The sequence below is a fragment of the Drosophila grimshawi genome, unplaced genomic scaffold, assembly GCF_018153295.1.
Source record: "Drosophila grimshawi isolate 15287-2541.00 unplaced genomic scaffold, ASM1815329v1 contig_311, whole genome shotgun sequence".
NCBI classification, from domain to species: Eukaryota; Metazoa; Arthropoda; class Insecta; order Diptera; family Drosophilidae; genus Drosophila; species Drosophila grimshawi.
The window spans coordinates 1,460,496-1,485,159 of NW_025063098.1; the positions used below are offsets into that span (position 1 = coordinate 1,460,496).

At 40.7% G+C, this 24,664-nt stretch overlaps 1 protein-coding gene and 1 long non-coding RNA gene across 2 annotated transcripts; one reads left to right on the forward strand and one right to left on the reverse strand.

Moving 5' to 3' along the window:
• Window positions 1-163: 163 nt before the first annotated feature.
• Window positions 164-11,635, reverse strand: LOC6563198 (transcription factor E2f1). Its single transcript, XM_001990644.2, has 6 exons — window positions 11,220-11,635; window positions 5,299-6,183; window positions 4,237-5,064; window positions 3,073-3,328; window positions 2,073-3,005; window positions 164-925 (listed from the first exon to the last, which is right to left on the reverse strand). The coding sequence occupies exons 2-6, from the start codon at window positions 5,764-5,766 to the stop codon at window positions 801-803; spliced, it is 2,610 nt and encodes an 869-aa protein (XP_001990680.1). The 5' UTR covers window positions 5,767-6,183; window positions 11,220-11,635; the 3' UTR covers window positions 164-800.
• LOC116805494 lies at window positions 6,685-18,344 on the forward strand. Its single transcript, XR_006246681.1, has 4 exons — window positions 6,685-6,826; window positions 7,605-7,708; window positions 7,833-8,069; window positions 17,964-18,344. It is a non-coding gene; the product is annotated as an uncharacterized LOC116805494 (long non-coding RNA).
• Window positions 18,345-24,664: the final 6,320 nt, after the last annotated feature.

Genomic DNA, 24,664 nt, shown 5'->3' on the forward strand with positions numbered 1-24,664 from the left:
AGCAGTTTACAGTTTAACTGCGTTTTATTTTGGAATTTACAATTTTCAACTGAGAATTTGAGTTGTTTGTTGATTGTTGATTTGTTGTTGTTTGTTTGTTGTGATTTATTTTCATTTAATGTTAATTTTATAACTATTTGGTTTTACTAATTAAAAATTATGCGTGTGTGTGTGTGTAAGTGTGTGTAAGTGTGTGTGTGTGTGTGTACTAATTTACAGACAGTTCTGGCGCAAAATATTTTTGTAATGATGCTTATCTTTTTGTTGTTCTCATTCTTATCTTCTTTTTTTTTTGTTATTTTTTTGCTTTAAGTTTCTTGTTGTAGTTTAAGGCTAAAAATTGAAAGTTGCTTATAAAATGTGTTTTTTTGCATTTTGTGAGGGTATTTTTTTTCCATCATTTTACTTAAAGTACGTTTGGATTATAAATTTAATTGTAGGTTTACGCCTAAAATTTTACACACAACTTAGTTTCATTATGTTTTCTACATAGTTTTTTTTTTGTTTTGTTTTTGTTCTTACTGTTGTTGATTTTCTCCTTAGACTTTGCTGTACTTGATAATAATATAATAATAATTATAATATAGTAATAATAGATCATCTCTAACATAATATGCGCTGCTTTCCTTGTATATAATTTAAAATTATAAACACCCCCGCCCCCTTTTTACCCCCCCGTTACAACCCCAATCCCCGATTCGCAATTGTATTTGTGTGTGCATCTGTGTGTGTGTATTTGTGTGTGTGTGTGTGTGTTTGGCTGGCTGGCTTCTGCGGATTGATCGATCGATCGATCGATCTTAGGGCCCATAGGCATCGGAGCTAAAGTCAAAGAGACGATCGATGCCCTCGTTGGCGTTGAGCGCATAAGGATAATCGTTGTCATCCGGGGGATCGATGGAGACAAACGCCTCGTTATTGAAGTCTGCAAACAGAGAGGACAATTTAATCAGCCAAATATACATAAACAAACAAACAATTAGATACGTATCCATTTACATAGATGAGAGATGTGGTATTATTTGATTTGATTTGTTTTGATTTCAATTGCGGATATGATTTATTGTATTAATTTTGTCGATTTTTATTTTGATTGATTTGATTTGATTTGGTGGATGCATGTTTGAAATTCACGCCAGAGCTGAATCTCATGGTGCTACAAAATTTCAATTTCAAAATGAACAATTGCCCTCTGCAACGGTCAGTGCACTGCAGACCCACGAGAATTCAGTTCCAAAATGAATTTGCGCTTGCGCGTTGATTGGATTGATATACAGAATGGTCCCATTTGAGCAACATAAAGGCGGCGGGTTAATTCGATGACTTATGTGTGTGTAAGTGTGTGTATAATAAAATGCCTTAAGATAACTGGTTTTATGTATTTGGTTGTTAGTTTAATAAAATAGTCAAAAGGAAACTTTATATTTTCGAGTTAATGTTAATTAACACTGGTCACAATGTTAACCTAACAGCGTGTAGACAATGTGAGAGCATGCTTGGTGTGCGTGTGTGTGTTTGTGTGTGAAGACAGAGCGACGACTGATTACTGCAGTTATATATTTTTTTTTTTTCTCTTCTTTTAAGGTAATTTGTTTATGTTACACATTTCACTTTACAATTATTAAAATAATCCAAAAAAATAGAAATGATATAGTAAAAATTCAATTTTGAACTGATTCTCGGTGGTTGGTGTAGCTTGCCGAAATACTGAGTAAATTTAAAAAAAAAAAAAAAAAACAGAAAATACAAAATTAGATTAGACACTTCACTGCCTGGTTTTTTTGATTTTATGTATGCTGTGGTGCGAAAGCGCGCTCAGCAAGAACTCAGACTGTGATGCGATTTTCACATGAAAGTTCACGCAAGTCACAGAGAGAGTTCTTGACGAGTGGGCTTCATTTCGAATTCGAACTGTTAACAGTCGCTGTACAACTTGCTGCTGTTATTTACATAGGCGATGTGTGGCGTATTTGATGGGCGAACTGATGAGAGAGGCGAATAAGAGAGGCGGCGGCGACACACAAAACACAGAATAATTGTGAGTGAAATGTTAAACGTCGGAAAGTACTTACAGTCCGTGTCGATATCGTTGAAGAGCGCATCGAGCCCTTGGAGAACAACAGTGCTGCCGTCGCTGTCAGCATCACAGTCGGCGACGCCTGGCAGCAGATTGCGATAACTTATCTTGTTGTTGTATTGCTGCTGCTGATCAACAGTGGCGCCAGCGCCAGAGATGTCGCCATATGTTGCCGCCAAGCCAACGCCAAGCCCTCTATTGCTATCATTTCCAGCCACTGCTGCAAACTGCATTTGCAGCGAGCTTATTGCAGACGAGTGGCTGCCGCTGTTATTGTTGTTGGTGTTGTTTCTGTTACTGTTACTGTTATTGCTAACAGCATATGTCGCTGTCGCAGTCGCGTCGTCCATTGCACAGTTATACATGGGCACATCGCTGCGCCGCTGCTGCTGCTGCTGATTATTGTTGTTGTAATTTACTGTGCTGCTGCTGCTATTGCTGTGGGATTGGGAATTGTTGTTGTTACTGTTACTGTTGCTGTTGCTATTGTTGCTGCTGCTGCTGTTATGACTATTAAGCGTAGTTGTGTTGCCCGCGGCGGAATTGTTGGCAGCGAAATTCGCCGCACGCCGCCAGAGTCGCGTCGTTGGCGGGGATTGTGTTAGGCTGTTAATAATTTTTTGAATGGCCACGTTCTGCTGCCGCTGCTGATGACCACTGCCACGCACCACGGGACTGATTAGGGTCGGCACCAGCTGACTCAGCTCATTGTCGACGTCGTCGTCAGCATCATCATTATCATTATCATCCTTATTATCATCTGCATGCGTCGAGGAGCGCTGCAGCTGCTGCTGCTGTAGCGAGGTCACTTCACATTTGACGCCGCCAATATCACAAATGTTATTATATTCAGGCTGGGATTCCTTGGCCGCCTCCTCAATCGACTTGCTGAGGTTGCGCTGTGCCGATAAGCGATATGGTGGAGGGCCTGAAAACAGTCGAAACAACGAAAATAGAATCGAGTTTGTTGATGGCTGCGGCTGCAGCTGACTCACCTAAACCCCTGGTGCTCATGGCATCAATGTTATTGAATAGGGGATCGATGTGCTGATTGGTCATGTGATGCAGTCGCTTCGATGTCGCTGTGCGTATGCCGCTGTGGACACCCAATGCCTGCGCACCGCCCGCACAACTGGAACCCGTCGCAATTGGCGAATTCTCCGGTGAATTGTCGTGGCACAAAAAGACATTGATCTCCCCGCTATTCTCCGCTTTGACGTATATCTCGCGCGGTAGTTTTGTGTTGGGGAGCTGCAAAAAATAAAAATAAAGCACAACATGTTGGTCAATAACAGAAATCTAGTTACAGCTGTTAATTAACAGCAGCGATAACAGGCCTGTACACTGGAATTTCTTGTCTATGTACGGCAACAGTATTGCCAGACTGTTGAATCGATTAATAAACTGAAACTCAAGTCTATTAAATAGTATATGATAATGGTATATTAATATTAGACACGGCCCACCCACCTGTAACCGATATTAATCGGAGCGCAGCACATTTGGAACAGCCTTCACATTTATTATTTTTGCTCGTGCGTGCGCTACGCGCGAGTTCATTAAACAGTTCAAGGCGAGCGGAAACATTAAGCGAAATATTTATAAATAGTGTTTGGCCAGAAGATCCGAACACTAAGAACAAGAGTGATACAGAACAGAATCGAACAGAAGACGTCTGCTCGAAATTCGATTGGAAAAACTTTTCTGGTTAGAGAAATATATGCACAACAAATTTTCTGCTTGCTTGATATCAAAAAAAGGAAAAGCTTGCTGCTGCTGCTTCTGCTCACCCGATGATGATGTGCAGGGAGAGCGCAAAGCAGTGTCGGATGGGGGGAATGGATGGGAGAGGGGGGTTGGTTCCATTTTGCAGTGCGTCGCTTGTCGCCGTCTGCGACGCTTCTAAAAATAGGGCGCCATCTTTAATGGCATGCAGACGCAAAGAAGAAGCACAATTGCCTGACGTCGTCGCCCGAAAACGAGGGACGAGTCAAGATTTGTAGCTAGCAGAGCTCTATGTATGCATATACGATATATATATAAATATATATATGTTTATATACACATTATTAACCAAATCCATGACAAGGATATAGTTGGGGTTATCCGTGGCTTCCTTACTAACTAATACTTTTTATATCGCAGCAAATAATACTCACCACTAGTTTGGCTTCTGGCGGCGCCTTGATCACAATCACAATCTGATCCTTGAACAGATCCACATTGAGCAGATCATTCTGCGTCACATAGGCCATGCCACCGCTGTTCTCCACCTCCTGCGATATCTCAGCCAGCTCGCCCCGCATCTGATCGATGAGGGTGTTGAGCTCATTCTCGCGCTGCTCCAGCCGCTCGCTCTCCGCCTCGATGTGGCGGGAACGTTCGCTGCTGACCAGCGATTGACCGCCGCGCCATTGAATGTTGTTCTTGGACTTCTTCTCCAAGATGCCGATGCCCTCGAGCACGTTCGTAATGTCGTAGATGCGACGCTTCTGTACGGAAAGTCGTATCGAGGCATCGTTCAGATCGACAACACCATCCGGCGACTCCTGCAGCAGATCCACAAACTTTTTGGTCAATATGCCCAGCGAGGTGTCGGCTCGATTGCGATCACCACTACTGCTACCGCCGGTGCTGCCTCCAGTTGAGGCCGATGAGGAAGTCACTAGCGCTGTCTGCTGTTGCTGCGACGTCGTCTGTTGCTGCTGCTGCTGATGCGTCGCTGTCCTCGCGATGTGTGCATGCGAATGCGATGAGGAACCGTTGTTGCCGCTCGGTTTGCTCGTCTCCACATCATCGTCTTCGTCGTGCTCGACGACTTCGTATTGCTGCTGCTGCTGATGGAAGCGCTGCTGCTGCTGCTGTTGTTGTTGGGCCGTCTGTTTGCTGATGCTGTTGTTGTAGGTGACCGTTTGATGCTGTGCGCTCTGCTTGGCCTGTTTCTTGGGGTGGATCTCGTGGGTGGCTGCGTGCGGCCTTCGCTTGACCTGTGCGCAAAGAAACAGAGAGCAAGAGAGATAGAGTGTGGTGAGTTTCGTGTGTGTGGTGAGTGTATATTTGTGTAATTAGCTCGTATTTGCAAGTATCGCTTTCATTTATGTTAAGCGTTTTCAAATTGAAAAACTTATCGATAAACGCAGTAATTAAAATATATATTTTTATCTGCTTCTCAAATGTTTTATTGATCGATTAATTTAATCGATCATCGATATTTTGCTTACCTTGTAGTAGTGTGTGATATCATTCGCCTTGCCAGCGCCTCCATTGCGCTGCTGCTGCTGTTGATTTATGCTCGCTGCCTCAGCGTTGACTGTTGTTGTTGTTGTCGTCGTTGTGCCACCGCCTTTGTTCAGACTTATGTATACGTGATCTCGCAGGTGGGCAGCAACGCCGCTGCCATTGTTATTGTTGTTGCTATTATTATTATTGTTGTTGTTGTTGCTGCTGCTGCTGTTATCGTTGCCGGCGCTGTGCTCGTACTCAATTTCCAGCAGCTTCTCATTTTTGATCACAATATTGTTGTTGTTGTAGTTGTTGTTATTGTTGGTGCCGAGCGGATCGTAGCTGAGCTTGCGTACCACCTGAGTTGCGCCGCCATAAATCTGCTGCTGACGCTGTGTGTTGCTGTTATTGTTGTTGTTGTTATTGTTGTTGCTGTTGGGCGCGGCGGTTATAAAAAATTTCGACATTTCGCAGTCGCGCGCGCCTGCAGTTGTAACAAAAATAGTTTTTTGCAAGCGCTCTCTCTCCCTCCCACTTCTCCGCCTGTCTTCGTCTCTTCCGCTCTCTCTTCACTGCTCTGCTCTGCTCTGCTGACGGTTCTCGCTGTCGGTTTGGGTCTCTCCTCGTTTGTCTTTCGCTCTTTCGCTACGTTTGCCTGGCAACGCGGCGGCAGTCGCCCGAATTTCGTTGTAGCATACTTTTAAGCGCTGCTCTTGCCGCTAATAATGTTGCCACCCAGTCGGTTAATTTTGACGCTTGATGTATGTGTTGTTTCCGTGTGTGTTTGTGGGTGTGTTGTGTGAGTTTTTGTTGTTGCTGGTTTTCTTTATTGTACTTTTTGTTTGCGCTTATCAACTAAATTAGCACCTAGGGATTCTTCACATCTGCAATGCATAGAAGGGAAACAAAGAAGGCAATTGATTAGGCAAGTTCTGTTATATAGCACAATAATTATGCAATTGGCACATTGCACATTCAACTTTGGAGCCATTTCAATTCTTGTTGTTCTTGTTTTGTTTTTCAATATTTAATGGGGCTGTATTTGCATTTACATGGCATTCACAAACAACATGTGTAACACTGCAGCTTACAAATGGCAAGTGGAGTAAAAAAGTGTACAAAAAGAGAGCTGCCAGGCGCGTCCCATGACTCTTAGAGCAAAAATGTGCTTGAAAAAGCACAGGCCGGGCACCACTTTGAATTACATATGTATAAGATTCGCAGAAGTAAAGCAGCGCGGACACAGCGATCATGCCAAAAATATGTCTAACATAAGAAGCAACACAAATAAAAACATCAAATTTCGTGAATTGTTTTGCTGTTATTGTTGTTGTTGTACAAATTTGGTATCGCGCGCGCAAGCGCAAATGTCAATAAACTCAGCATAACAAAAATGAAAAAAAGAAAAAGAAGAAATACTATTAAAACAATCAATACGGCAAGCCAAAGACAGACGGCTGCCTGCCGTGTGTGAAGAAAAGTCGAAGACACTGCGCAAAAAAAAACGAGAACGTCGAAGAATAACAGGTAAAGAGAGTAACGTTATAGTTAATGCTGTATTAACCGCTTTTGGCCCGCGTCCGCATGTTATTGTTGTTATTGGCCGTTGGCTGGCGCAGGCAACGTTTTTTGTGTGTTGGCAAATTGAAACGCTGAAGCAAGCGTAAAAAGCAATTAAACAGGGCAACCAAAACCAACGCCAAAACAGCAGGAACAACAATTAACGCTGCTCTATGTTAATTTACATGGCATGACAAGCGCTGTTAACTGCTCATGCGACGCTGTTAGAATAGAAATACATTTGCATTTAACAAACGTCAGCTTTAAAACTTTCGAACTGTTAATTGCGCCAACAAATAGCGAAAAAAGAAACACAGGCACGTCAAAAAAAAAAGTTCATTAGGAATACACATATATATGTATATACGTATATGGATGTATGTATTTAACAAGAACAGAATTATATACATACATACAGAGCAGCAGTACAATGAAACGCAAAACGCGCAAAAATGAACGGAACGTCGCGTGGAATTTGCTGAAATTGGCAAGAAAAATAAGCAGCAGTCAGCGGCGGAGAATCGGCGCAGGTAGGTAACAATAGCCAGCCTCTCACTTGCGCATTCTCTCGCTCTCTTCCCTCTCTCTCTCTCTTTGCCATGCTCTTCACTCTGTTGAGATTTTGTTGTTGCTGTTGTTGCTTTCTACTGTGTGCCAAAAACGGTATCTGCTTACAGGCAGGCCCGGCAAGTTTTGTTTTATATCTTTCATTTTTTATATTTATATATTTTGTTGTTGTTGGCAGGTAATTCAAATCGAATACATGGAAATTTTATACTCGGCTCCAAGAAATTATGTGGGTAACAGGGAAAAGGAGTAAACAATATGAAAAGGGTCGCCCGCCGCCAGGTAGGTCCTTTGAAATTTGTTAATTTAAATGCACACGAAATATTTTTGCGTTTGATCAACATGCCTGCAGCAACAACAGTAGTCTGTATAGTATTCTGTATTCATTATGCATATAAAATTACAGAGTTCATATAAGATTACACACACGAAGCGAAGAAGCACTGCAAAGATTTGTATGCTAATTTCAACTATTGAATGCGTATCAGTCAGAAGGAGACACGAACACTCATTTAATGCATGTGATGTGCGCCTCTTTCAAAATTGATGCTTAACATTCCGAAAGCATAGGGCAACACTGGCCGACAGCAGCTTTTGTCGATCATGTTGTTAGTGGATGGATCCCGGCACTTGCAACAGATCTGTAAGTATTTACATAAATTATATACTCAAGAAAGCGCATATGTCTGTGTATGCATGCATGTGTGTGTGTTTCTATCAAGTGCACTTGTCAGGCATCTTTGTATATATTTATCTAATAACAACAAGCCAAAAGGTAAATATAAAACACAACTGTGACTTACAAAAAAAAATGTAAAAAAATATAAAGAAAAATAAGCACATAATACATACTAGAAAGAGAGCATGAACATGAAAAATGAACTGAGAAATCGTGGACAAAATGGCCTAGAGTAAATAAATAAAGCAGCAGTAACAAAAACAACCTTAGCTTTTATTTCAATCAACCTGACGACGACGGCGACGACGACGACGACGACGACATCGACGCAGCCGAGCGCAGCGGCCGTTCGTTTGACTGATAAAGAGGAAAAAGCTAGAAGTATAAACAACATATGTATGCATATACATCATATATACATATACATATATACATACATACTTAGCTGCAGATAGAGGGCCAAGCACGCAAACGTTTTTTTGATAGCGTTTCGACTTCGAAAACTGCTGCTTATTATACAAACACACACACACATGCACACAAATACATACATACATATATTAAGTATAGTAAAGCACGAAAAAACCAATAACAAGAAATGAATTGCTTGGCTGCGTCCCACCAGACCTGTGACCAGAGTGACCAGACCATGCCACCCTCTATGCTCTGCCCACTCACCCACCACAAACAAACATCATCCATGATTTATGGCTAGCAGCTGCTAATTGTGCGCTTTTCGAATGCAATCTAACGGTACTCTCGAATAACTTCTAAAACGAGCAATTAGTTATTCATCCAACAATTTATGGCGCTTTAATTATGCATATGCTACATGTGCATACATATTTAACTCTTACACACGCAAGTATATACACGTACACACACACACACACACACACACACACACACACACACACACACATGCACACGCACACACACAACACACGTGTATTTATCTTTGCCAACGCACACGACAAGCACATATTCTTAACACACACACATGCATATATACATACTTATATACGAGTTGCAGAGCAGCGCTGCTCTCTGTTGACTGCAGCAGCGCACGTAAAAATTTCGCTTTCTTTTTGCACAGAATTTTGCATGCGCAGTAGATAAGCAGAGACAAAATACGAAAGAAAAAAAGCGACAGACTAGACAAACATACACAGTATGTACATACGCACGTATACACATAAATATGCATATATATATTAACACATCCTACAACAACAATTGCCACAAAAACCATTCAGCAATCGGTAAGCGCCTGAGAAACGAAGAATTTTGTGTATAGCTAACAGCAGCCGTCGCTCAGTCGAGTTGTGTGCATGCGTTTGTATGTGTGACGAATGGGAGAGGATTTTTAGCGCGAGAGTGTGATGCTGAGGCTTGCTGGGTGCTCTCACGACCTGGGGCTTCAGAGAGAGAGAGAGAAGCCGGCCGCTTTATAATTGTTGTTGCTTTTCATAACAGCTGTTAGACCAGACCAGACAGATGCGTCCCACGGCAGAGCTTTTGTTGTTGTCATATTGCTGCTGCTGATGCTGCTGTTGTGGGCTAGTGTGTGGATTGCATGTTTATTGCGACGCAGCAGGTTTAGGTCTGTGGACCTGGGATCCACACGGATTGTGTTTGTTGTTGGACCGGTGAACCCCCATATATATATATTTTACATATATATATATATACGTATATATGGCTTATATAAATTGAATACTTATTAATATTTACGGTTACTTAAGCAATGCACCAATTTTGACTTGACATCGGGCCAATTACGCCACGACAAAACATGACTATTTAACTTTGCTCTTTTAAATGTGTTTGCACAAAACCACAATTAACAACGAAATCTAATTATTTGATTGTACTTGCTGAGTGAGTACGCTGCTCACTTTGATATGCAATTTAAATAAACAGTAAGTGACAAGTGTAAATAGCACAAGTAAAAGATACAAATTCCGCACCCAATTGCGAGCGAGCGAGATGGCAGGCAGAAGGCAAATGTAAGCCTTCAATAACAACAACAGAACACTGTTAGGCTCAACAGCGGCTGTTTGTTATTTACATACATGTATGTATGTACACGTTTTTGGTGGGTGTAAAAGCCAAAAATAATTGTCAGCTGGTAGGCGCCAGAGAGGTGCATGTAATAAGAACGAGAGGAAGGCAGAGATAGTAAGAGAGAGAGAGCTCTGCTTTAGCAGGCGCAGAAAATGCGTCGCAAAATATTTCACAAGCAAAATGCAAACAAAAACAGCAAAATTAGATGGGGAGTTGCCGTTAGCCTGCTATATTTGCTGTGTGTGTGGGCGCCCATTGGCCAGTTGCTTAGGAAAATACGAAATTCAATACTGGACAAGCAGTTTTTTTCTTTTATTGAGAATGAAGTCGAAATTTCTCAATTTCATGGAAATCAGAAACTTACGAGAGCAAAAATGCCTACAAAGCAATACTGATAAAAGTAACAGAAATATCACATTATGCCAACATACGTACAGAAATATAAAAAAGATTGATTTTGGCAGTATTGCCTGCTCACACGAAGAATGACGCATTTGCAGTCATGAGTTATAGTAGAAAGCAAAAAATATGCATTCACAATATCCGTTCGCCGTTAGAATTATCAGAAACAGCAACAGTAACTATTACAGCATTGAAGAGAGGCCGACGACGAACAGCAATGTTAGCTAACATTTGGACAGTAAATCCAGGTACGCCCCACAAACGATGATAATGTGGAGCAAGAAGCAGCAAGTGGAAAAACATATATCTATATATATATACCTTCTGAGAGGGAGGCGTGAGCTTTGCAAGTTTGCTATTTACAAATGAATTAAACGTTGCTTCAACTTAAACTTCGAGTAGCAACATACACACACACACACACATACGTACACCGCAAACATAAAAGGCATTCAAAGGTTATTAACGGGCTTTGGAACGGAGAAAAGGCAGCACAAAGCAAACTCGAAAGAATGATTAATTGTCGGCACAAACACAAACACTAAAGCAAAACACATGGCGCTTTGCAGCAGTTTGAAAGCAATTGATAAGTTACATGTTGTTGTTTGTCTTAATATTTACTTATTATTTAAAAAGTGCACGCACCTAAATTGGAATTTCTTCGCTATATTCATATATATTATTATCACGACGCACAACCCAGCAAAGCAAATGACTGCAAACGCTGCTGCCGTCGCCTGCGTCGTCGTCGCCGCTGCCGCTGCCAACGTCGCTGCTGCTGTTTTGTAGTTGTTGGTACTTCTGCCACTGTCGCGCTCATTTAATATCACACACGTTTCATATTTTTTTGCGTTTTCATGTACATTATTCACTACGTTTTTCGTGTTTCATTTATGTGCAAAGGCTTTTATTTTCTCCTTTTTGACGTGTGACGTCAGCAGTTAAGACTAAAAAAAAATATATTTGTTGTAGATATCACATAATTGTTGTGTTGATGATGCTCTCGAGCTGTGTGTCTGTGTCTGTCCTAAATGATTGTTATTGTTGTTGTTTTTGTTTATTTGCTGAATGTGTCTCAATGTGTGCGGTTTTTTTTTCCATTAGTTTTCACATTTTTGTGCGGCGAGCTAAACGAACTTCATGGGCCACGACGTAAACGCAAAGTGAGTGCTTGGCCTGAGTGTCTTTTCGTCGTAGTAGTAAGTGGAGTCGCCGGCAAACACACTACAGCGAATGAGAGAATCACGGAGAGTGCTACCGAGCGACCGAACTGAGAGAGCGACAGAGAGAGAGAGAGAGAGCGGCGAACACGGAGAAAACGTAAAAGGCGACGTGACGTTAAGCCTTGCTGCTGTGACGGCGTGCTGCAAATGCTTCTTCTTCTGACTATTCCTCTTCCTCTTCCCTTTCTTCTTGTTTTTGTAGTTTCCAATGTTGCATGTAAACTGGGCAAGGCCAACAGTACAGACTCGATGACGTCACTTGTAATTTTTTCCTTCAGATTGTTCAATTAATTAGCAGTAGCATTTGGATAGACTTGAATTTTACATTAATTTTCTTCACACGGGCGTTTTACGTGAGATGTTTTGCGTTGTCGCGTACACTTTTATGTAGCTATTCGTTTTCTCAGTGGGCAGCAGCAACAGCGACACGACGACGACGGCGACGACAACAACAGCGACGACAGCAACAACAAACAGACACGACCAGCAGTGCGGAGCGTAAACGAAAAACTGAATGCGGCGAATTTGCTGCCGCCAATTTGAACTGTTATTGTGACGCTTTTGGCTCTGTTAAGTGTGCTGTCGCGGCGAATTCAGAGCAGCAGCTGAGAGCAAGAGTACACAGCTGAGAGCGACGCTCTCTAACGTAAGCAGCAGCTGAGTCGTCGAAACACTTTTTAAATGTGTATGGGTAAGTGGAACGTAGGCAGACGCCTTGTGGCATGTGGATGCCAGACTCAACACAGTAGGTAGCTAGTATTTAGGTAGTTGGCTCTGTGAGTAAATGCGAGTTGGGTTTTTGAGCCGTGCTCTTCACTCGCTCAAATGCCGGCTATAAAAACCGAGAGACGGAAGTGACGTGCCGCCTCCAACTCCACGGCCACCGCACCCACAAACCAACTATAAATGTACATATGTATGTATGAATGTTTTGTACGCATGTACATACATATGTATGTATCAGTGTGTGTGTGTGTGTGTTTGTATGTACGTCTCTCGTCTACGTTTCTCACCGTGTTCTTTTTATCGGCGTGTCTGTGTGGTACGCATGTTGCGTGTTTTTATTGCCATCAACAATGTTGCCAACTGATGATTTTGATGATGCATAACAGCAGTGTTACAGTGCCAAACATTAACCGAATTACCAAGTCTTACATTAGATATTTGAAATAAATTGATTATTAGTCGACAAAGGTAAATGGTAGCCCAGTATGTTATTTATACATTTATATGTGTGTGCATGCAGATACATACATATGTTAATATAACTCCTACTCAAAGCCATAGGCCAAACTTCAACTGTTGCTGTTGCTTTGTTGCTTTTGAGCAAGGTTCAATGAACTAGATAAACACATCTGCTCAAATACGTTTGGATGTATGCGCTTACCGATCGCTAACTGGGGTATGTACATACACACATATATGTAGACATAGTATGTACATGCATATGTATCTATTGTCGAATGCCTATAAAAAATCAAGCGAATTATGGTAAATACGCTGCAAAAAAAACAACACTCACGCCCAACAGCGACAACGTTCCAACTTCACTTTCAATTTCTTGCACTCGGCCAGAGTGGGACAGCATATGGAGAGAGAGAGAGAGCGATAGCACAAAACCAGACACACACACACACACACACACACACACACACATGCTTGCGCACTCGCACGCACGCACACATTTCCAGTTAATTAAAAGTATTTATGACACTGTCGCACACACATAAAATGTCTTAAGTACAAAAGTCCACAAGGATCGTGGGAAGTTCCAGGCGCAGACGATCGCAAAACGAGCTCAACAAAAAAAAATATTTGTGCTATCTATGAGCAAAAACAAAAAAAAAATGAAGCAAAATAATGCAAAAAAAAAAAAACAAAAAAAACACTGAACATGCATAGAAGCGCAGCCCAGAAATCACAAGGAAAAAAATCAAGGGGGGAAACATTTGGCCCTAAGGGTGACTCTGTGTTGGTATCTATGTGAAAAAAAAAACCAAACGAAATTCTGCTCTAAGCAAACGACGACGTCTTCTCAGCCAGAAGCTCAGACCGAAAAAAAGGAAGAAAGATAACAGCATCTTAAAGTCCTGCCTGGCTGAGGGGTCATGAGAAGCTGCATAAAAAAATGTAGATTATAAAAAAACAGATAATAGAAATTGGAAACTGGAAAACAGATTACTTGAGGCTTGTGAGAGGATTTGATTGATAGATAAATGAATTGTCTGGGTGAAATAATAGTTAGGTAAAACGTTTATCTCAACTATCGTTGCAGTTGCTACCATTAAAAATGTTTGTAATTTCATTAATCTTACACTCAGACTAGACATAGTCTGTATTAATTACAGAACTGATAAGTCTGATTGTTTTCGTAAGCGAAACAACTCTAAAATGGGAAAGAAAAAAGATAACAGTTGCTATTTCAACATACATAAATATAATTATGGTCGAGTTTGACGTCACAAAATCAAATGCATCGTTAACAGAGATAACGGACCTGCGCAATGCGTAATCTTTTTGTACTTCAGTTAGCACATGCTGCTTTTAACATTACGTTCACATTTAACATGTAGGTTGTGGCAAACGCTTGCCCGAAACTCAAATGCCATTAAGGAAGCAAAGTTAGGGTATTATTATGTGTATTTGGCAAGTCGGATGAAAAGTGCCGGGAGCAAGCAAGTAACTAAAGCGGAATGAACAGAAGGAACATCCTCATAATCGTCAGCGTCATTCTCGTCGTCAACGTCGACGTCGACGTCGTCGTCGTCTCGACAGCAACCCCTTTTCCAGTGGGGTGCAAAACTTTGTTTTTTTTACAGCCTCTGTACGTCCCCAAGGCGAGCACATAGAGCCGGGCGGCATGGGAAATGAATGAGAGCTGACGGAAAGAGAGAAAGGGAGAGACAGAGACAGAAAAAGAGAGAGAAAAAGGAGAGACGACGACGACGACGGAGTTGTCGGCACACAGACATGCCGCAGAATGCAATCAACTTGAAAACTACTTGAGAATCTGAGCGACGGCAATATTCAAATTTGAAAATAAAAGTGAATAAAAAAAAATAAATTGCGCAAAAAAAAATAAAACAAAAACGCATCGGACATTAAAGTTTGAGAGAAATTGCCGCCGCTGTCGCCGTTGTCGTCGTCATCGCTGTCGGCGTTGACGTTGACGTCGCTGCATGTTTGACAGAATGTCAGTCATATTGTTGAACGTAAAGTTGTTTTTGCTGTTGTTGTTGTTGTTTCTTCTTTTGCTTTGCTCTTTGGTTAGGGTGGCCAGCTTTCAAGAAGCATTATTTAGTTTGTGACTCTGTCGGTGTGTGTGTGTGTGTGTGTGTGTGTGTGTTTGTGTCTGTGTCTACTTCCGACTGACGCGTCGTTTGACTAAGCTTGACACAAAATTTATTGAATTTGCCGGCAGAGAGAAGCCAGTAGCGAAATTGATGTTGTCGCCGTGTCGTTGAGCAAAGTGCCCACAGCTAGCAGAGCCAGCAAAGCAGGCAGACAGGCAGAGCAGCCCGACACATAAGTGACTATTACGGAAGTTAGCCCCATCCATACCATCCCATCTCCCCCTCCCTCATTGCTGTAAATCTCACCTTCTGCACCCACTTCCCCCTTACACTAATTGCAAACTAATTTGATTCAAATGTTAATTATTTTTACAGACAACGCTTTTGCGGCAAAAGGGGGCACTAGCTAAATTCAGGCAACTCTTACCTTTAGTAATTTTAAACTGAAGAGCAATTACAGTGTTGCTTGGATAAGAAATATAAAAAGAGATCTAAATTTAGCATTAGCTATAATACGGAAGAAATTACAGATAGTATAAAGCTAAAGCGTTTTGCTCACTCGAAAACTGGAACGCTTCTGTTTAAAGATTTTAAATTCGAATTCGCTTAAATTCATAATTATTGAAATATTGATGCCGTAATACACTAAACATTTGTGATTGACAAACATAAAAGCTTTATTTTTAGTTTTATAGAAGATGTTTTTGTTTTTTTTTTATAGAATAATGATAAATTAAAATTAGATTGTGGGGGAAACATTACAAATGAATTTTCAATTCAAATTTCTAAAGTGAAAAACATTTCTAAAAAATATCTTGTTATGCTGTATTCACTGTACTTGTGGCTGTTACAGCACATGTGCATGTGAGTCGATTTTAATTTATGTTTTGAGGCGTAACCGTATCATGCGTTGCTTACAAACAAAAACAAAAGGTTACCAAATGGGGTTAGGGTTATAATGCGTGGACAGGGGACAGTGGACGTGGCACATGTGTACACACACACACACACACACACACACACACACAGAAACACACACACACCTAAGTGCTGACTACCTGTCCGCCCTAATACGCATACATACATACATACGTATAGCTATACATATATAGAGGTATGTGCTATATATGGTTAGACTGGCACTGCCAACACAACCATCTGAATCTGAGTATCTTTGTTGGACTTGATTGGGTTTCAAGTCGCCAACTGGCTATAAATAATTTCAGGTCGCGTTCAATGATCTTCTCTATAAGCCATAAAATGCGATTCTCAAAAACAAGTAACTAAGATTCGTTAATTGCATTTAATTATATAATAATTCGTTGGCAAAAATGCAAAAATAATAAATTAAACAAATTATCTATAATATTAATAAGTACGGGATCTGTAGTCGTGCTTGGGGATACCCAGTTCCAAAGTCATTACCCATCACAAGTCGTAGATACTTAAACTAATTTAACAGATGATGAATATTATGGAATTGTATGAATATGTCTGATTAGAATATATATTTTTAATATTGTGGCTTTTAATCGATTAATCGTTAATCGATTTCTATCAATATTAGCGAAACGTCAATAAAAAAATGATTGATCTGTTTGTTGTCAAATTTCTTTGGCTCTTATAGTCTCTGAGATCGGCTTGTACACACAGCCGAAAGAATATATATAATTCGGAGATGCTCTCCATTCTGCCTTCTATCTGTTACATATTTTGAAAAAATCATTATACCCCAATTAACACATTTCAATAAATGCAGCGTATAACAACAAAAGATAGTAAAAACAATGCAACTAAGTGCATCTTGTCGAGAGTGCTCGACTACTTGACTACTCGACTAAGGCAACAAAATGAATTAATAAATAAAATCAAAAACACTAATTTCAATATTGATATAGATAAATAAAAAGAAAGAGATTAGCATACAGATAAGTCTAAATCAGTTTCAGTCTAGGCACAATTTAGTATACCCTTCCAAACATTTTTAATGGGTATCAAAAGTAACGAGTGTCAAGTGAGAATTTCAGCGAGTAAATTTTGTTTGTTTGTTTTACTTACGTGTTGAATGGCATTGAATTTGAATTTTGATTTGTAATCCAAAGGTTATTGTTTTTGTTTTCTTTCCTTTTTGTTGAATTTTGGTAATGATTTGTATTTTAAATTATATGTTATTTGATTATTGTGTGACTTAACTATGTATTCACGTTTATAGATAAGTGAAGGAAAGTTTTGGTATTTTGGTATAAAAAGAATTCCAAGGTCGAATATAACCAATAATTATGTTTATAAGTGTGATTTTTTTAAAAAATATTAACAAAATTTAGAACAAGTCGAAAGTAAACACTTAGCACATATGAGAATTTGCTTAACAGTATTTAAAATAGAAAGTTCAATAGTTGCGAAATGCGAAAAAATAACAATATAAAATAGACATAAATATAATTAAGTTTAAGTAATTTTAAAAAACGTATTGCATTTGCGAAAATTTGGAATTGATTTTTAAAAATAAGTAACTTGAATTTGCATTTTAAGTATTCGAAGTTTTCGATCAGCCAAAATTTATAATTTCATAATATTTTAAGAGAAATTTTGTATTTTTTTTTTTTGTAAGTTTAGTTTTTGTTTTCTTTTCGTTTTTGTAATCCTTTGTGTGTTCAGACTGCATTGGTATTGGTTAGCATCGTTCGGTGTGTGTGTGTGTATGTGTGTGTGTTTTGTTTTTTGTGTGTTTAGTTTACAGAAATTTGAGCAAATTTTGTATGCACTTTGTAAGCGAGTTATTATGACTTGATGGTTGCTTTGTTGACTTCGTTAACTTTTTCAACAAATTATTGAAATAATAACAATAATAATAATTTTGTGTGTCACTTTAGCGATGTAAAAACTTTAACATATAAACAACGACAACGTCATGATCAACAATTGTATAACACAACCGCTCTACGGATCGGTTCGGATCGCTTCGATCTGAGTGCCGCCTCTCTGGAGATTCACTTCCACTTTCTGCAGCGTTCGTTTTGTAAATGTTGCGTAGTTCTGGCCGCAGACAGAGCTCAACTAAAGGCACAACATAACAGCAACAGCCACAGCCAAAGGAAGAGGAAGCAGAGCGGCGACGGCAGACAAACAGGAATGCAATTGCAGGGTAAAAACAACAACAACAACAACAGCACTTCGAACTTCGAACTACCAAGTGAGAGCTGAAACAGACAGAGAGAGAGCGAGAGGAAGAGAGCGATCGATAGCTGTGTGTGTATGTGTGTGTGTGTGTGTGCATGCATGCCTGCATGCAGGCGAGAGAGCGTGTCGCACAGTGAGAGCACAGAGAGAGCGTAGCAGAGTAACGGGGCGTACGACAGGAATGCAGCAGCGAGTAAGGCAAAGCCAAAAGCAAAACAATTGGGGAGGATAATAATGCAGTGATCATGTGCGATCTCTCTCTCGCTCTCTCGCACTTGATCACTTGCTTGCTCACTCGCTCTATCGCTCGCCCCTGGCCCACCCAGCGCAGGGTTGTTTGTGAACAATAACAAAATGCGTCTGCAACTTTTGCATATGTCCCTGATTTAACATTAACAAAAAAAAAGGAGAAAATAACAAAAAAAGCTACGTTTGAAATTGGCCTGAGCAGTGGGCAGGCAGAAAGGTAAGTTGAATGTTAGGGTATTTGTGGCTCGGCGACAGGTGCTAAGTGGCCGATGAGTGCAGCTAGTAGCTGTTCGTCTAGGCAGGTCAGTCATTGAACCCTTCCACACAATTAGCACCCAGCAAGAGCAGCAGCAACAGCAGAAGCAGCAGCAGAAGCAGCTGGTTAACCAAGCCGAGATAGGCCCCCCCATGCAAATAAAGAATTTTGTGTATAAGGAATCACAATTAGAATACAACCGGAAATCAAAAAACAATCGGCGCATATAATAACAGAGGAGCACAGGACAAAAGTCGGGCAATGCCCAAAATTACAGACTTAAGACCGAAATCCATAAGCAATTTGTTCGGACGCGCCAGAAATTAATCAGCTGAAATAAGCAAATAAGTCGAAAATCAAAAATTCAGCGCAGACGGATATGAAACAGGAGATGAATTGCCGCCCCAAACAAACACATACACATACAAAAACCACACAGATATATCCATATATGTATATATATATATGTGTGTGTGTGTGCAGTCAATTGGGAACTGTACCCCCAAGCATACATAGACAGACGATTTGTACATATCCTGTGTACAGGCTGCATAGGAGAGCATTGCAGCGGCGGCGACTGACTGTCAGAAGTTGCATACAGTTTGAGGTTCGATGAGGTTTGAAGAAGGGATGACGGGACGATGGGACGACTGCAAGGACTCCGCGACATACCTCTACTCAACTAAATTCAACCCAATGCGACGCAACGCAACGCAACGCGACGCGACGCTAACCTCTCCTCTCCCCAACTTAACCAACGACTGACTGACGACCGACGACTGACGTATTACTGGAATAGGTAGTTTGCAGCTGTCGTCTGTTATTGCTTTATGGCTCTCATTGTAGCACATGCCAAAATGGGTTTGGGTTTGGGTTTTGGAATGAGGGGGAGGGAGGGGGTATGCTCTTGGTAGAACACCATTGAAATTTTTGTTTTTCTATGGCTTAGAAGAGGTTCGTTGGACTCGTTGAACTCTTAGCTGATAAGAAATTTCCGAAAAACAAAGTTTGAAGAATTGTGTGTACGTGGAGCAGATAGACTAGTTAAATAAACGTATATAAAAAATGCAATGAGTCAATTCTTTTGTAGAGGAAGTCAGTTACAGAGTTAACAGAAATTCAAATCGATTTGTCTGCAAAGAAGCCAAAGCCAGTCTATTTCTAAAATATACATGTTTGGTTTATGATGGTAGATGTAACAGTAATCTAAGCAGAATGCTATTGATTTGGTTCTTATCACAAGCCAACAAGTGAAATTTCTTAAAGATAATTGATAATAATCAAACAAATTTATTGGTATCTCCCGCTGCTCGAGAAACGTCCACAAGGTGGTTATAGGTGGCTCCCAACTGGACATCTCCCCAGTGCCTGTGTGTGCCTGTTGGCCTAAGGCTCAGATCGGGTGCTCATTAAACCTCTGACTACCTGGTCGTTGCCTTTGGTCTGGCTTACCGGTTTTCAAATTTGGGATATGCGCTCACGTTTTTCAGCTATTTTAAGTAACAATAACGACAGAGCGAGCGAGACAAGGAGAGAGAGAGAGTGAGAGAGAGAGGGAGATGTGCTTCAAAAGCTGTGCCGGGACAGGCCACGAAAAACAAGAAGAGGAACCTTCGGATGAACAAAAAAAAAAAAAGAAAAGAAGAAGACAAAAAGTAAACATCAAGCCGCAGAGGCCCACGGGCAGAGGCAAGTACGAGACGAGAGTGTATATTCATAAGATATAACACACAACACACACAGGGCCGAGGTTCAGCATCAGCATCATCATCAACATCAGCTTCGACTTCTGCTTCGGCTGCGGCTTCAACTGCGGCTGCTCTGTTCTGCTGCTTCAGGTTTGGGTTTTGGGTTCAGGTTGGATAGGTAGAGCAACTCGTCTGCCTAAACACTGCCGGCGCGGCGCGTTCGCAACGTTCGTTGCGCTTTTGTTTTTCCATTCACAAAATTCCTGGAAATTTGTAGATCAGTAAATCTCTGCTCTCTGCTGTTGATGTTGTTGTTGTTGCTGCTGTTGTTGCTGTTGCCCCTGTGTATGTTTCCTATGAAAGGACAGTGCAGGACATTGATGCTGCAATTAGCTTAACTAAAGCTCAGCTCAGTTCTTTGCTCTAATGAGCAGGCAGCGTGGGAGCTTCCGAGCGGATGTGAAGCTCTACAAGATGGGATTAGATTCAAGCTGAAATCAAATTAAGGACATCAAACCTACAAAACGGACGGACAGACGGACAGACTGACGGACGGACGGACAACGATTTTGATGTACAACAGATGTCCCAAATGTGTGGCAAGCAGCCAATGCATGAGAAAAATGAAAAGTGGAAAAAACAAAGTAGAAGTAGAAGTAGAAGTAGAAGTAAATGTAGAAGGAAACGACACGCAGAGACACGGCCAAATGCGGCAACACACACCTGGACGGGGCGTCTTCTTGCGCTAAAGTGTCGAGCAATGAGAAGCACCCTTAAAAAAGGAAAAACCAAAAAGTATCAGCACCCTCCATTGCCATTGCAATGGCTTTTGTGCGTGGAGTGTTTGTGCCGAGTGCCGAGTGCGGACTGTGGAGTGTGTGTGGAATGTAGAATGTGGAGTGGTGTTGGTTGCCCAGCAGACACTTCAGACGTCTGTTGCACTGGAAAAGTGGAACGAACTCAACGCACCTCAAAGACACCACATACGCAAATCCACAAAATGTCAGTTGGTCAATTCCAATACCCTGCAATACTCAGGGTATGTGCAAAGAAAAAACCAAAGGGTATTCTATACAAGAAGAGTAAATTCTAGATCAGCAACGAAATTTCAAGCACATTTTTTGTTTTATGCTTGGCGAATGCATCTTTTTAAATTTTAAATATGTATTTGTATTCCAAATGTTTTGCATTATAAACAAAATATTTTAAATATATATATTTATATTTAACACATTTTTTTGTTATGTTATAAATGTATACTCAAAACATTTTTTTAATAATACAAAATTATTTATAAATTATTTTTTAATCTACCACTTGAATTAATATTAAAGTATATATAGCTTTCTCAAATACCCAACTCCTTAACTCATTATTGAAATGAGCTTAACTCAATATTTACACATTTGTAATATTTTTTTCGGCTTAAAGAAGAGAAAAAGAAGTGTGGAACAATACAATAAATTGCAAATTCTATTCTTTAAACAATATCGTCATATCAACAATAGTTCCAATGGCTCCAAGTTGACAACAGGGTATCTCATTTGCGGGTGCTCCCTCGCGTTTAGACGCCTTCTATATTTGTAGCCAAAGTTGTATAGTTGGCCAAAGAGATATTACGTTGCTTGTGCCGTTTATAATTGTTGCAAAAATACAAAAAAAAAAAGAAAATGAAAAATACAAATACTACAGCAGCAATGCTTAAGGGTGCAACAAGATGTGCCCCGCTACGGATCAATCTCCTCTCCTCCCTCTCCCTCTCTCGCCCTCTTTATCCCTCCCTGTTGCTTGTTTCTAGTGTTAGAATCGGGCGCACTGCTGCTGCTGCTGCTGCTGTTGATGTTGCTGCAGTTGCTGTTGTTGTTCTGTGTTGGGTTTCCTGCACAACTGAACAGGAAGTGGAAGTGGTTTTTGTTGCAGAAATTGTAATGGGAACGACAACGCTGACGATGTCTGCTGCCGCTGCCACTGCCGCTGTCGCTGCTGAAGTGGAGCGCGACACAGTGGGACACTGAGGCCAATGGCTAACTCTAACTAGACTAGGTCGAGTGTGCCACAGACTAAAATAGCCAACTAACCACACAGCACTGGCGTGGTCTGTAAACTAAACACAATGATGATTATGATGTTTGAGCTTAGTTTTAGTTGTCGTCAACATTTATTTAGATTGTCAAACGTTAGCCTAAGAAGCGATCAAAATTTGGTGGACACAGATGAGACCACTGTGCTGCATTGGGCCCAGGCCATGTCCCAAAGTCCAAAATGCAGCCATTGACATGTGCCAAATGACGGCGACGATGACGATGGCGTCGACGACAACGACAACAACAGCCCCTACGGCAAAGGGTGACCGTTGCCCGATGCAAGAGGGCTGAGCCCCGGCTATGGCCACGGCACTGAGCCAATAATTAAAGTAAAGCAACAACCCCTAAGCGGGGGATTCGTATCGTTTCAAATAGGGTGAATAATTTCTTTCTTTTTTCTTTTTTTTTTTGCCCAAGCCGGCAACGAATTGTAAAAAAAACGCATTGTAAATTAGAGCAACCAGGGGCAGAGGCAGGGACAGGGGTATACGCAGAGGGTTGTTCTTGTTGTTGCTATTACAACTAATCGAATGTTGTTGTTGTTGTTGCAGCAATGCTGAAATTAAGAAAACAGCTGGCAACACATTTTGTATGTCGCCTCTGGGTAGGTTCTATGCGATCCTTAGGCAAAGGCGACTTTGCACCGTTGCACGTGTCAAGAAAACGCGCAGAAAAACTGCGAAATCCATACAGATTATATATGTGACAGATAAGGCGATATGGAGTCGCCCCTAACGAACCCTCCCTCCCCTCCCTCTCGAGCGAAACATGATGCAATGTGCAATTACATGCGTGAGATTTAAATCACAAATTTTCATTTGGGATCTGGACCAGGTAGCCCGGAAAATGTGTTAAGCCTTTGGTCCGACACGCGAGCTGCTGCTCTGGATCCGCCTCAAACTGGGTGTATGAGTGTGTGTGTGTGAAAATCAGCCGAGCATAGCAAATCCCTGCTAGCCCCTTTTCCAACTCGTGGGATTAATTAGCATTTGGTTTAGGAAATGTGAAATTTGGGTCACCCCAGGCATACTTTATGCATATAGTTAAATATATGCATATGCATATGCGTATGGGTATGGAACATGGCGGCATGTCAAGTGAATGTCAAAGCAAATTGTTTGGGCAACATATAGAAATTGATTTGTAAACTTGCCAACTGCTGATGGCTATGGATGGATGGTATTTAAATATGGGATAAATCTTTTAGGTACAACAACAACAACAACAACCAGTTTTGTCCGTGTGACATTTGCTATGCAAACACTAAAAATTCCTTGGTCCTGCTTACCCGGCGTACAGACAAGTTAGCTTTGATCTACTCCGAGCGAGCTCATTTGTCTGTTTGTACTGTTTGTAGTTGTAGTTGTAGTTGCAGTTCCAGTCAATGTTGTCCACGGTTCAGTGGACTGTCAAGCGGTTGTCGAAGGGTGAATAACACCTCCTCGGTTCACCAGGCTCATGCCAAAGCATAACCAGAATTCAAGTCGACCAAAGCAGCTGAAGCAAGCAAACTCATCTGCATATACATATAGATCATACAAATGTTTTCTTAAGTGGTTCCACAGTTATCAGCTAATTTTATTTGTCAAAGCAAACCAGGTAGAACCCAATGAGAGCTTGACATCGCTTCAAATGAAAATCCTTTGTGTACTTAAGCATTTACGAAAAACTTACCAACAATTTAATCAGTAAAAGCATGCAATCTGTAAGATAAATAAGAAAAGAACTGTCATTAGAATAGAGGCTTATGTTGTGGAACAATTTGTAAGAAGACTTGAGACTTGTGACAGCATATATTAAGATGTTGATCTGGTTTCAAGACTCATCATTGAGTATAGCCTTGGTGAAGATATTCATAAAACAGGCATTTCGTTTTCCATTATTCATCATCAATCGGTTCATCAGCAACATGGACGAATTGTGACTAGATCAGCATAGAATCTGATTAATAAAGCAGACACATCCTAATCTGTTAGTTATTCCTGATCATTACTATAATTATAATTATAGTAGTAATTATATCATAATTCTTATTTTTAATTTTCGATTTAAATTTATTACTTTTTGATTATTTGACTGATAAATAAATAAAGAATAGTGAATTTGAACTTCTTCAA